Raw genomic sequence first — 14312 nt, forward strand, 5'->3', positions numbered from 1 at the left:
TGAGAGAAAAAAGAGAAAGAGAGAGAGAGAAGAAAGACAGAAAGAGAGAGAGAAAAAAAAGAGACAAAGAAAAAGAGGGAGAGAGACAGAAAAAAAAGGGAGAAAGAGAGAGAAAAAGAGAGAGCGAAAGAGAGAGAGAGAGAGAGAGAGAGAAAAGGAGACAGAAAAAGAGAGAAGAAAAAGAGGAAAAAAAAGAGGTAAAACGAAAACAGTGAATATCATCAATTTCTACAGCAAGGCTAGGTACAATAGGGGACAGCAAAGATATAATTAGGGTCAGAACATATGAGAATAAGTGCAAGAGCTTCTTCACCACAATGAGGTGTACAGTATTCATTGACATTGGTTTACAGGTATTGGATGGTTCACACAAAGTGGTCAATTTTCTTCAACATTAAACATGACAAAATCCTTAAGTCAAGAAATTGGATGTTGCCAGGCAATAGCTGTGATATCCTTTAGAGGGTGCCATTGTGCTATTTCATTCAAAATTGCAAGGCATCAGTCTTCTCAGACATTGTCTGACAATCCAAACTGCTCACCAGGTTATGTACTAAACTACATTACATTGTGCAGAGTGTAATTTTTGGGGCAATATGCATACTCCCTCAGCCCAAAATACATGTCTTACAGGTACATCTAGGAGAAAGTGAGGACTGCTGCTTGGAACACTTCCCTGAACAAAGCAGCAATTAGACTTTCTTTTAAAAAATGAACTTGTATAACACTGAGCAAGAAAGCACTGAATTGGACTTTTGATGTTTTACTTTCTCAAAAAGTTAAATCTCAATAAAGAAAAAAATGATTCATTTTGATGCAATAATTCCCTTGGAGTGACACAGAAAACATGGATTGGTGATAAACTGGGGAGACAATTTGTTGCCAGCACGGTGGACCTTTGGGATGGATGTAAAGGTACATTTTAGGGATTCAGTATCTTGCACAGAATATTAAAGATTATAAGAAATATGATCAGCAATTCTGTCTGAAACTGCACAACATATAGCTGACAAGCCAAATTGCATTGATTCTGTTTGAACTGTTAATTTTGAGTGAAAAAAAAAGGTTGTGTGTTAAGGTGCCATATAAAATCATAAACATGCAACCCAGAACTAGTTATAAAAAGTGAACTGCTAACCTTAAAATTTTAAAATTTTTAAAAATTCTGAAAGGATAATATTGGACTTAATTAACTGTTCTTCTCCACAGATGAGTTCAAACCTGTTCAGTTTCTAAAGCATGTTCTGGTTCCAGTAGTATTTTGCTTTTGTTTAAATGAAAAATACAAGCTGTTTCATGGTACAGGTTAATGAGAACACTCAATAGATTAATTAAAAAAACAATGCAATTTCCACTGACTGCAGATTCCAACATACAAATGATATAAGGGCACAATAAAAAGGGTTCTACAATCTTGTGTAGTGTTAAACGTATCTTTGGAAAATAACAGTCCATCAACAAGCATTGGAATTTGGTTCAGCATGCTTCAAGAACCATTTATATCAAACTTACAATATCCAATGCTTGAAGTGGCACTGATGCAGAAGCTTCAAGAATCAGCAATACAACTGTCAGTTCTTCAAACATCTACATCAGTATCATATTGGAATCCTCAGTTTTGAGAAGCCACAGAGGACAATAAAGTCATGTGTGGCTTGGTCATGCTCAAACAAACAGTCTTCCGCTCCTATTTAAGTTACCCTTGTGCTATTGAACTTTAATTTTAAGTAATATGTGGATTGATGTTTTTTTGTGCATTTTCTCTTCATGCCAAAGTCCATTTTCAGTCATTTCAGGCAACCAAGAACAATTGTAAAATATGAAGTCTAAGATTCTGAGGCATTCCCTCATGAATCCATTCGTTAGCTAAAAGATTTGTCTCAATTCTTCTTTGCAATGCCCCTAGGAAGTTAACATTTACCTTATTTCTGTATTAAGTGAATTATTTATGAAGAACTGCTCAAGATACTGGAGCAATGAGTGTGCCGTGGATTTGATATAGATGTCTTACAATGTGTTTGAAGATACAGAAATCTTTTTACACATGGCAAACTTTACTTGAGTCAATACCTTTGCAATGCCCGTTTTACAACCACTACAGCATGGCAGTCATGGAGTAAACGACCATCAAAACGGATCCAACTGCTGTAACAAGTATCGCCTGTTCCTAAAGCAACCACTTCATATTGCTCACTGTTGCCATCTTCTGTCACTGCAAAGTCATAAGTGAAAATAGTATATTTTTGTAGGAGCAATATAGAAATGCTACTAAAACATGAGGATATAGAATTAATCAGTTTGAGAAGTCTTAATAAACTTATTAGCTTATAGGTTCATACTTCAGAACAGAGTAATATGACAATGATTCTACTCAAAAGGGTATCTATCCAACACACCATCATCCTTGCTTTGGTTAATGTGATAAAATGCATTACAAAAGTAAAACTATAATAATGAATACATTTTAAAAATAATAAATACAGGTAAGACAGACAGACCGGTGATTAAAAAGGCATTGCGCCTGCTTGCCTTCATTGTTCAATCCTTTGAGTATAGGAATTAGGAAGTCAAGTTGAGGTTATGCAGGACATTGGTTAGGCCTCTTCTGGAGTACGATGTCCAATCCGGGTTGCCCAGTTATAGGAAGGATATTATTAAGCTTGAGAGAGTTCAGAAGAGATTTACCAGGATGTTTCAGTGTACGGAAGGTTTGAATATAAAGAAAGACTGGATAAGCGGAGACATTTTTCACTGCACTACTGGAGGTCAAGAGGCGAACTAATAGAAGTTCATAAAATAATGAGGGGTATAGATAGGGAAAAGGCAGCTACCATTAACTCTAAGGTGGGGCATTTCAAGACTAGGGAGCACATTACAGTGAGAGAAGAAAGATTAAAATAGACATGAGGGGCAATTCATTTTTAAAAAGACAGAGGGTGGTTCACGTGTGGGTTGAACTTCCTGAGGAAGTAGTGGATGTGGATACAATTACAATGTTTAAAAGACATTTGGGTAAGTACATGAATAGTAAAGGTTTGCAGGGATATGGGCCAGGAGCAGGTAGGTGGGACTAGATTAGTTTGGGATTACGTTCAGCCTGGACTGGCTGGAACGAAGGGTCCATTTCCATGCTGTGCGACTATGACAGCAGAATTCAGAGGAGGAAAGAAAAATCTCAAAGAGCAATTTAGAACCAAACAGAATTTATGAATGTTTCCTGAACCTTATTAAATTTAATTCAGTAAAGACAATGGCTTTATTTTCCAGGATACTGTTGACATTTGGCTGATTCTACCAGCCAAAATCAGTTCAAACAAATTAAAAACAAATTAAATCTCTAGTTGCAAATGGAGAATTACTAAAAGTAAAGATTTCCTCCTAAATTAGTGGAAGAATTTCAGAAATGTTTTACATCCAGATTAGGAAACGAGCTAAGGAGCATTAATAACAATTACAGCTTAAAACCAAAACTGGTTACATAATACAGTAATCAGAATACAACATTCAAAAACCAAATGTTACTAAACAGTTTAATAGATATTTATTCATGAAACTACAGAAAAAATCTAATTTAAACCATTTGGAAGCCAAAGTCCATTCACAAATACAAGACATTGAGCAACAAGAGGTTGAAAGCAAACTGTTGCCATCTAATGGCCAGTATTTATACCATAAAATTAACATTCCAGAAAGATAACCTTCTATACAACCACTACACCAGTTCTACACCAACAATTCAGGGTGATAAGATTTTAGCTACTGCTTCTTGTACGTATTCAACAAAAGGACACAATATGTAGAATGTCAGCTGGTACTGAAACACTATTCAACTGCAACCTAGTCTTGGACTTGGAATTTAATGATGAACATTAAAAAGTTATATTGTTAAAGCCTTTCATTTAGCACTCATCAGGGCAGAATCATAAGAATGCCAAATTTCAAAGGAAACAACAATTGAGACTGGATGAGAAGGGTGCATTTTGGTTTGCAGGTAATTTTCAACTAGTGGAAATGTTACCATAGAGAATGCAACAACAGTTTTTTGTTTTAAGTTTAAACTAGGCTACTCTGATTAGGAATGTCTCGGTATTGGGCCTTTTGCAACTGATGTTTAGGTGTGGGGCTGAGGAATGCATCCCTAGAACGTTCCCAATGGTATAACCATGACCACAGACCTCATGTCAACCGATCAGCACACTTCTCATGCTGTTTTAAAAAAAAACTTGAAAACTTGGCATACTTACAATTTTGTCCTGATGAGTGCAGAGGAAAAAATATAGACAGATTCTTTTTACAGCAATACCCAACCATCCAGTGACTATTTTAATTCTATACTGTAAGAATGTTTAAAAATTCATTGATGGGATTGGGACATCACTGATTAGTCCAGCATTTATTGCCCATCCCTATTTGTCCAGAGGGTAGTTGAGAGTCAACCACATTGCTGAGAGTCTGGAGTCATAGATCTGCCAAACCAGGTAAGGATGGGAGTTTCCTTCCCTGAAGGACAGTAGTGAATCAAATGGGTTTTTCAGATCATCATTAGAGTGTTAATTCCAGATGACTTTTAAATGGAATTCAAATTCATCCAACTGCCATGGCGGGATTTGAACCTGGGTCCCGAGAAAGTTCCTGTGTTTCTAGATTAGCTGTCCATTACCTTCATGAAACTAAAGTAAGAACATTTCCTACCAGTCTAATTTCCATAAAATCTAAATTAGAAGCATGAAATTCGCTAATGCAGCAGCATAATACAATACCCTAACCTGACAGTGCAACTGAGGACTCGAGAATATTCAATGCACATAACAGTTCAAATCAGGGCAGAAGATTGTTCTGACCAAAAAGGAAAACAGCCCAGCAGTCAGCTTAGGTGATTCTTCAATCTGGTGTCCTCACAGGTCAGTTTTTTTAGCATTACTCTTTTGTTTAAATGTGCTTGTCATCAGTCTGTGAACCCATTTAAAAAGATTCTATTGTGGATGAGAACAGCCTTTACATTACTTTATTGCGCTAAAGTAATACTGCAAAAGTGGAATAAATATCAGATTTGTTTTTAAATCTTCCAGTACAGACTGACATGACTTAAAAGGCTTTGGCATTTATGTCCTGAAATATTCTCCTGAATGTACGTGGGAAGTTCAATTACATGACATTATCATTATCACTGTCAACTGCTTATAGAGAAGCTAGGTGAGCAGGAGGGAGAAAGGAACAGAAGGTTATGGTGATAGGGCTAGAAATAGTATATTAGAGAAGACTTGTGGCATATGGACCAATTGAATGAAAGGCCTGTTCATGTTCTGCACATTGTGTTTTATGCTGGGTTAAGTCAGATATAATTTGAGTTTACTGTAAGACCACAATATCTATGATGATTGGTTACCAATGCAAAATGATTTGCTTCGTAGGGTGGGGAACAACTGAATTCTTCTGTGTCACACCAGAGACTGATTCCTTTGCTTAGCATAAGCAGGAACATTTCTCTTTTGTCAGGATTTTACTCTCCATATTATACATTAATGATAATATTACTTTTCTAAGAAAAAGGGGAAGGGCAAGGAGGGAAAAATAAACAAGTTTTATTTATTTACACCAGAATTAAGTGTCAAACAAAGGACAGTTAATTTACCTTTCTCTACTATGAAAGAAGCAAGGTTCCCTCTGCAGCTTTTGTACTTGGGAAGAGATTCCAACAGCATGTTCAATGTGCAATTGCCAACTGCTGCACAACGTACCGGATGAATGATTAGATTTTCTGAAATAAATCATAAGGGAGCTCTCAAACCACTTATTTTCTAAATTTAATTAAGAAATAGAAACTAGTCATATTTTACTTCATTAACTCTGTGAAATAACCCGTCCTTTATTTCCTGCACTTCTACTCCTTGCTACTAGTTCAGAAAGTGGACAGATTTCCAGGTTCATCTAACAGGACATACACACATAATAAGTAGCCTAATCAGTAGCAAATCAAAGTGCTTTGAATTTACACTTGCACTACATTCAGTGTAATGTGAGTGCTACACTTGTTCCCGAGTCAGAGGTCTGCTGATTCAAACCTATTCCAAAGGCCTGAATACATAATCTAAGTTGACACTTGCTATAGAACTGTTGGAAACATTTTATGTCAAATAGAGGATTCTGGGTAATTCAAGATGGAAGATGGGGAAAATTTCTGGCTGTAACAGGCTGCTCATTTTTGAGGTATTTTAAGTGTTGGAGGTGATTTCCTCAAATTCTAGGAGCAGCAGTTACTGTTTTATGTGTTGTTACATTGTTTTAGAACTTTGGAGAAAAGAAAAAGGCAAAACAACAACACATTTAAAAGGGAGAGGTCAGTGCGTTTGGGGAGGGGGGGTTAGTGAGTGAGTGGACAGGGAGAGGGAGATTTTGAATTCATGTATTGCTGCACATCGGAATGCATCTGGGAAAATTTAAAAAAAGTGAAATTCACAACTAATCTTGGGGAACCTGTTTGGGAGCAGTCATAGCACAGAAATACATCAGTGAATATTTTAAGTGTGGCCTTACAGTGAGTAGAATGGGTTCTTTGTTAAGTGTGTACAAGAAAATTTTCTGATTCATTATGTGGATATACCTACTAGAGAAAGTACAAAACTGGACCTACTCTTGGGAAATAAGGCAAGAAAGGTGACTGAAGTGTCAGTGGGGGAGCAATTTGGGGCCAGTGACCATAGTTCTATTAGTTTTAAAATAGTGATAGAAAAGGATAGATCAGATTTTAAAAAGCTGAAGTTCTAAATTGGAGAAAGACCAATTTTTATGGTGTTAGGCAAGAACCTTCAAAAGCTGATTGGGAGCTGATGTTCGCAGGTAAAGGGACGGCTGGAAAATGGGAAGCCTTCAGAAATGAGATAACGAGGGTCCAGAGACAGTTAGAGTGAATGGAAAGGCTGTTAGGTATATAAAATGCTGGATGACTAAAGAAATTGAAAGTTGGGTTAAGAAAAAGAAGGAAGCATATGTCAGCTATAGAAAGGATAGATCGAGTGAATCCTTAGAAGAGTATAAAGGTAGTAGGAGTGTACTTAAGAGGGAAATCAGGATGGCAAAAAGGGGACAAGAGATAGCTTTGGCAAATAGAATTAAGGAGAATCCAAATACATCAAGAACAAAAGGGTAACTAAGGGGAGAATAGGGCCCCTCAAAGATCAGCAAGGCAGCCTTTGTGTGGAGCAACAGGAGATGGGGAAGATACTAAACGAGTATTCTGCAACAGTATTTACTGTGGAAAAGGACATGAAAGATATAGAATGTAGGTGACATCTTGAAAAATGTCCATATTACAGAAGAGGAAGTGCTGGACATCTTGAAACGCATAAAAGTGGATAAATCCTCAGGACCGGATCAGGTGTACCCTAGAACTCTGTGGGAAGCTAGGGAAGTGATTGCTGGGACCGTTGCTGAGATATTTGTGTCATCGATAGTCACAGGTGAGCTGCCAGAAGACTGGAGGTTGGCTAACGTGGTGCCACTGTTTAAGAAAGGTGGCAAGGACAAGCTAGGGAACTACAGACCAGTGAGCCTGATGTCAGTGGTGGGCAAGTTGTTGGAGGGAATCCTGAGGGACAGGATTTGTGTGTATTTGGAAAGGCAAGGACTGATTAGGGATAGTCAACATGACTGTGTGTGGGAATTCATGTCTCACAAACTTGATTGAGTTCTTTGTAAAAGTAACAAAGAGGATTGATGAGTCCAGAGCAGTAAATGTGATCTATACGGACTTCAGTAAGGCATTCGACAAGGTTCCTCATGGGAGACTGATTAGCGAGGTTAGATCTCACAGAATACAGGGAGAACTAACCATCTGGATACAGAACTGGCTTAAAGGTAGAAGACAGAGGGTGGTGGTGGAGGGATGTTTTTTAGACTGGAGGCCTGTGACCAGTGGAGTGCCAAAAAGATTGTTGCTGGGTTCACTACTTTTCATCATTTATATAAATGATTTGGATGTGACCATAAGAGGTAGAGTTGGTAAGTTTGCAGATGACACTAAAACTGAAGATGTCGTAGGCAGTGAAGAAGGTTACCTCAGATTACAACAGGATCTTGATCAGATGGGCCAATGTGCTGAGGAGTGGCAGATGGGAGTTTAATTTAGATAAATGAGAGGTGCTGCATTTTGGGAAAGCAAATCAGAGAAGGACTTATACACTTAACGGTAAGGTCCTGGGCGGCACGGTGGCACAGTGGTTAGCACTGCTGCCTCACAGCGCTAGAGACCCGGGTTCAATTCCCGCCTCAGGCGACTGACTGTGTGGAGTTTGCACGTTCTCCCCGTGTCTGCGTGGGTTTCCTCCGGGTGCTCCGGTTTCCTCCCACAGTCCAAAGATGTGCAGGGTCAGGTGAATTGGCCGTGTTAAATTGCCCGTAGTGTTAGGTAAGGGGTAAATGTAGGGGTATGGGTGGGTTTCGCTTCGGCGGGTCGGTGTGGACTTGTTGGGCCGAAGGGCCTGTTTCTACACTGTAAAGTAATCTAATCTAATCCTAGGGAGTGTTGCTGAACAAAGACCTTTGTTCATAGCTCCTTGAAAGTGGTGCCGCAGATAGATAGGATAGTGAAGGCAGCATTTGGTATGCTTTCCTTTATTGGTCAGAGTATTGTGTACAGGAATTGGGAGGTCATGTTACGGCTGTATAGGACTTCGGTTAGGCCACTGTTGGAATATTGCATGCAATTCTGGTCTCCTTCCTATCGGAAGGATGTTGTGTAACTTGAAAAGGTTCAGAAAAGATTTACAAGGATGTTGCCAGGGTTGGAGGATTTGAGCTACAGAGAGGGGCTGACCAGACTGGCGCTGTTTTCCCTGAGTGTCAGAAGCTGAGGGGTGACCTTATAGTGGTTTATAAAACCATGAGGAGCATGGATAGGATAAATAGACAAAGTCTTTTCCCTGGGGTGGGGGAGTCCAGAACTAGAGGGCATAGATTTAGGGTGAGAGGGGAAAGATAAAAGAGAACCAAGGGGCAACTATTTCATGGAGAGGATGGTGCATGTATGGAAGAACTGCCAGAGGAAGTGGTGGAGGCTGGTACAATTGCAACATTTAAAAGGCATCTGGATGGATATATGAATAGGAAGGGTTTGGAGGGATATGGGCCAGGTGCTGGCAGGTGGGACTAGATTGGGTTGGGTTATCTGGTCGGCGTGGACGGGTTGGACCAAAGGGTCTGTTTCCATGCTGTACATCTCTATGACTCTATAACAATGGGTAAGGGAAGAGTAGTTTTTTTTTGAAATGCAATGGTTGTACTTTGAGCTGCCTTTTACAGGCCTCACAACATAAAAAGATAGGTATTAGGTTCTCCCAGCATAGAGTGCGAGTAGCAAGAGTGTGCAAATACTGGGATTTCAGCTAAGTGTGTTTAGGCAAATCTACATTTGCTAATTGTTTAAAGGGCAAAGATCGCAATTAGTGTAATAGTATGCTTCTCCTGTCGGATGTGGCGATCAGGGAACATTCAACTGTCCCTCAAGACCACATCTGCAGGAAATGTGTTTGGATGCGGTTCATAAAGCACAATTTGGATTGGCTGGAGAGGCAGTTGGAGTCACTCAGGAGCATACAGAGGGCACAGAATGAGATGCATAGTAGCTTTAGAAAGGTGGCTTCACCACAGTTACAGTCAAATAGATCATAAGACCATGAGACATAGAAGCAGAAATTAGGCCATTTGGCACATCAAGTGTGCTCTGCCATTCAATTATGGCTGATAAGTTTCTCAACCTCATTCTTCCACTTTCTCCCAATAACCTTGGATCCCTTTCATAAATCAAGTACCTAACTCAGTCTTAAGTATACTCAATGACCTGGCCTCCACAGCTTTCTGTGGCAATGAGTTCCATCGATTCACCACTCTCTGGCTGAAGAAGTTTCTCCTCGTCTCTATTCTGAACGATCTTCACTTTACTATAAGGAAGTGCCCCAACATCCTAGCTTCTCCTGCTAATAGAAACGTGTTCAGGCCATTCAGTATTCTGTAACTTTCAATTAGATTCCCCTCATCCTTCTAAACTCCATCAAGTATAGACCCGGAGTCCTCAAATGTGCCTCATACGTTAAACCTTCCATCCCTGGATTCATTTTCATGAACCTCCTCTGGACCTGCTCCAGGGCCAGGATATCCTTCCTGAGCTATGTGGCCCAAAATTGCTCACAATATTCTAAATGTGGTCTGACTGGAGCCTTAATAAAGCCTCAGAACTACATCCTGTTTTTACATTCTAGCCCTTTCAAAATAAATGCCAACATTGCATTGTCTTCCTAACTACCAACTCAACCTGTAAGTTAACCTTGCATAGAACAATAGTGCAGTACAGGCTCTTCGGCCCTTGATGCCATACCAATCTGTGAAACCAATCTGAAGCCCATCTAATCTACACTATTCTCTCACCATCCATATATTTATCCAACAATCATTTAAATGCCCTTAAAGTTGACCTTCCACACCCTTACTACTCTGAGTAAAGAATCTACCTCTGTGTCCTATATACATCTCCCCGCAGTTTAAAACTATATCCCCTCATACTAGCCATCACCAAACAAGGAAAAAAGCGCTCACTGTCCAACCTATCTCACCTTCTGATCATCTTATATGCCCCTATTCAGTCACCTCTCAACCTTCCTTTCTCACAAAAACAGCCTGAAGTCCCTCAGCCTTCCCTCCATACCAGGCAACATCCTACTAAATCTCCTCTGCACCCTTTCCAGTGCTTCCACATCCTTTCTATAATGCGTTGACCAGCATGATATGCAATATGTGGCCGCACCAGAGTTTTGTACAGCTGTTACATGACCTCATGACTCCGAAACTTAATTCCTCTGTCAATAAAAGCTATCATCCGGGATGCCTTCTCAACAACACTATCAACCAGGGTGGCAACTTTCAAGGATCTATGCACATGGACACAGATTCTCTGCTCATCTACACTACCAAGAATCTTACCATTCGCCCAGTATTCTGTATTCTTGTTACTCCTTCCAAAGTTAATCACCTCACACTTTTCCGCATTAAACTCCAAATGCCACCTCTCAGTCCAGCTCTGCAACTTATCTATGCCTCTCTATAACCTGCAACATCCTTCCACACTGTCCAAAACTCCACTGACCTTAGTGTCATCCGCAAATTTACTAACCCATCCTTCTCCACCCTTATCCAGATCATTTATAAAAATGACAGACAGCAGTGGCCCTAAAACAGATCCCTAGTACACCACTAGTAACTGAACTCCAGGATTAACATTTCCCATCAACCACCACCCTCTATCTTCTTTCAGCTAGCCAATTTCTGATCCAAAATGCCAAATCACCTTCAATCCCAATGCCTCTGTATTTTCTACAATAGCCTACCATGGGGAATCTTCTCAAACACTTTACTGAAATTAATTTCCATCACATCAACTGCTTTACCTCATCCATCTGTTTGGTCATCTTCTCAAAAGAACTCAGTAAGGTTTGAGAGGCATAATCTACCCTTCACAAAACTGTGGTGACTATCCCTGATCAAATTATTCCTTTCTAGATGATAAATCCTCTCTTATAATCCTTTCCAACACTTTTTCCACAACCAAAGTAAGGCTGACTGGTCTAGAATTACCAGGTTGTCTGTACTCCTCTTCTTGAACAAGGGACAACATTTGCTATCCAGGCTTCTGGCACTGTTCCTGTAGACAATGACAACAAAGATCAAAGCCAAAGACTCTGCAATGTCCTCCCTAGCTTCCGAGTGAATCCTAGGAGAAATCCCATCCAGCGCAGGGGACTTATCTATTTTCACACTTTCCAGAATTGCTAACATTTCCCCCTTATAAACCTCAATCCCATCTAGTCGAACAGCCTATATCTCAGTATTCTCCTCGACATTGCCTTTTTCCTGTGTGAATACTGATGAAAAATATTTATTTAGCGCCTCTCCTAGCTCTTCGGACTCCACGCACAACTTCCCACTACTGACCTTGATAGGCCTTAATTTTACTCTAGTCATTCTTTTATTTCTGACATAGCTATAGAAAGCTTTAACGTTTTCCTTGATGCTACCTGCCAAAAACTTCTCATGACCCTCCTGGCTCTTTTTCGTTCTCCTTTTAGGTCCTTCCTGGCTAACTTGTAACTCTCAAGCACCCGAACTGAGCCTTCATGTTGCAAAGTAACATAAGCCTGTCTTCTTCTTTAAGAAAGATTCAACTTCTTTAGTAAATCACAGTTTCCTCACTTGATTACTTCCACCCTGCCTGACAGGTACATACTTATCAAGAACATACAGTAGCTGTTTTTAGATTTAGAATCCCTATGGCTTTTAGATTTAGAATCTCTTCGGCCCAACAAGTCCATGCCGACCATCCAAACAATATCCCACCAAATTCATTTTCCATTACTCTACATTTACCTGACTAGTGCACTTAATCTACACATCCCTGAACACTTTTGGCAATTTAGCATGACCAATCCACTCTAAGCTGCAATTCTTTAGATTGTGGGAGGAAACCTGGGTCCCTGGTGCTGTGAGGCAGCAGTGCTAACTACTAAGCCATCGTGCCACCCCTGTCTTTGAACAAGCTTCACATTTCAATTGTGCCTAACCCATGCGGTTTCCTTTCCCATCCTATGCATCCTAAATCTTGCTTAACTGCATCATAATTGTCTTTCCCCCACCTATAACTCTTGCCCTGCGGTATATATTTGTTCCTTTCCATCACTACAGTAAACATAACTGAATTGTGGTCATTATCACCAAAGTGCTCACCTACTCCCAAATCTAACACTTGGCTCAGTTCACTACCCAGTACCAAATCCAATGAGGCCTTGTTGGCCTATCTACATACTGCGTCAGGAAACCCTCCTGCTCACATTGGACAAAACCTGACCCACCTAAAGTACTCGAACTATAGAGTTTCCAGTCAATATTAGGAAAGTTAAAAATTCCCACAACAACTACCCTGTTACTTTCACTCCTAGCCTCTACATCTCTAGAACTTTTCGGAGACCTATAGAAAACTCCCAACAGGGTGACCTCGCCTTTCTTATTTCTGACCTCAGCCTGTACTACCTCAGTAGACAAGTCCTCATTAAATGTCCTTTCTGCCACCATAATACTATCTTTGAGTAGCAAAGCCACACCTCTCCCTCTTTTACCACCTTCCCTGTTTTTACTGAAAAATCTAAACCCTGGAACTTGTAACAACCATTCCTGTCCCTGCTCTCTCTCTCTCTCTCTCTCTGTAATGGCCAAAACATTGAAGTCCCCAGGAATGAACCCATACTGCAAATTCACCCACCTTATTCTGGATGCCCCTTGCATTGAAGTAGACACACTTCAAACTACCTTCCTGCCTACCGGTACACTCTTGCAACCTCGAAACCTTATGACTTCACTACGTTCAACCTCCTATACACTGGAGCTACAATTCTGCTTCCCATCCCCCTGCAGAATTAGTTTAAATCCTCCCAAAGAGCATTAGCAAACATCCCCCCCTCCCTAGGATATTGTAGCCCTCAGGTTCAGGTGTAGACCATCCCATTTATAGAGGTCCAACCTACCCCAGAATGAGCCCCAATTATCCAAGTATCACACACCAAGCACAAGTCTCTTGTTCCCACAGATTCTCCTACTTGTCCCCCTAACTATGGAGTACCCAATGGCTAATGGTCCACTCCTCTCCCCTTCCCTTCAGAGCAATAGGGACCAACACTGTACCAGAGATCTGTACCCCATGGCTTACCCCTGGTAAGTCGCTCCCCCCAGCAGTATCCAAAACAGTCTACTTGTTATTGAAGGGAACGGCCCAAGGAGATCCCTGCACTGTCTGCTTGTTACCATTCTGTCCCCTGACTGTAACCCATCTACCTTTTTCCTGTACCTGAGGTGTGACTACCTCCCTGTAACTCCTCTCAATTATCCTCACAGCCTCCCGAATGATCTGAATGTTCATCCAGCTCCAGCTCCCTAACGCAGTTTCCGAGGAGTTGGAGTTGGGTGCACTTCCCGCAGATGAAGTCAGCAGAACACCACCTGAAGTCGGCAGGACCATTGCCTCCCACATTCAACAGATGGAGCATTCATCTGCCCTAACATCCATTCCCACTGATCTGAATTCCCAAAGTGACTATTGAAGAAAAAACTAGCAACCTTACCAGGTTGGCACACAGAACTTGTTTTTGATTAGAGGGAGAGGATGGGTGGGAGACACCACCGCGGGTAAAGTAACTGCCCAAATATACACGTCAAGAGTGGAGCGCTGGAGAGGCACAGTAAGTCAGGCAGCATCTGCGGAGCACGAGAATCGACAT

General features: G+C 40.7%; 1 protein-coding gene across 2 annotated transcripts in view; it reads right to left on the minus strand.

Moving 5' to 3' along the window:
• Positions 1 to 14312, minus strand: part of LOC122542896 (adenosine deaminase domain-containing protein 1-like) — an 89416-nt gene that overhangs the window by 24581 nt on the left and 50523 nt on the right. For both annotated transcript variants that reach the window (XM_043681026.1, XM_043681025.1), the window contains 2 exons: positions 5633 to 5758; positions 2071 to 2212 (listed from right to left, as the gene is read on the minus strand). In XM_043681026.1, coding sequence (XP_043536961.1) covers positions 2071 to 2212; positions 5633 to 5758 — 268 coding nt within the window. The remainder of the gene's footprint in view (positions 1 to 2070; positions 2213 to 5632; positions 5759 to 14312) is intronic.

Source organism: Chiloscyllium plagiosum, chromosome 41 (genome assembly GCF_004010195.1).
Source record: "Chiloscyllium plagiosum isolate BGI_BamShark_2017 chromosome 41, ASM401019v2, whole genome shotgun sequence".
Taxonomy (NCBI): domain Eukaryota; kingdom Metazoa; phylum Chordata; class Chondrichthyes; order Orectolobiformes; family Hemiscylliidae; genus Chiloscyllium; species Chiloscyllium plagiosum.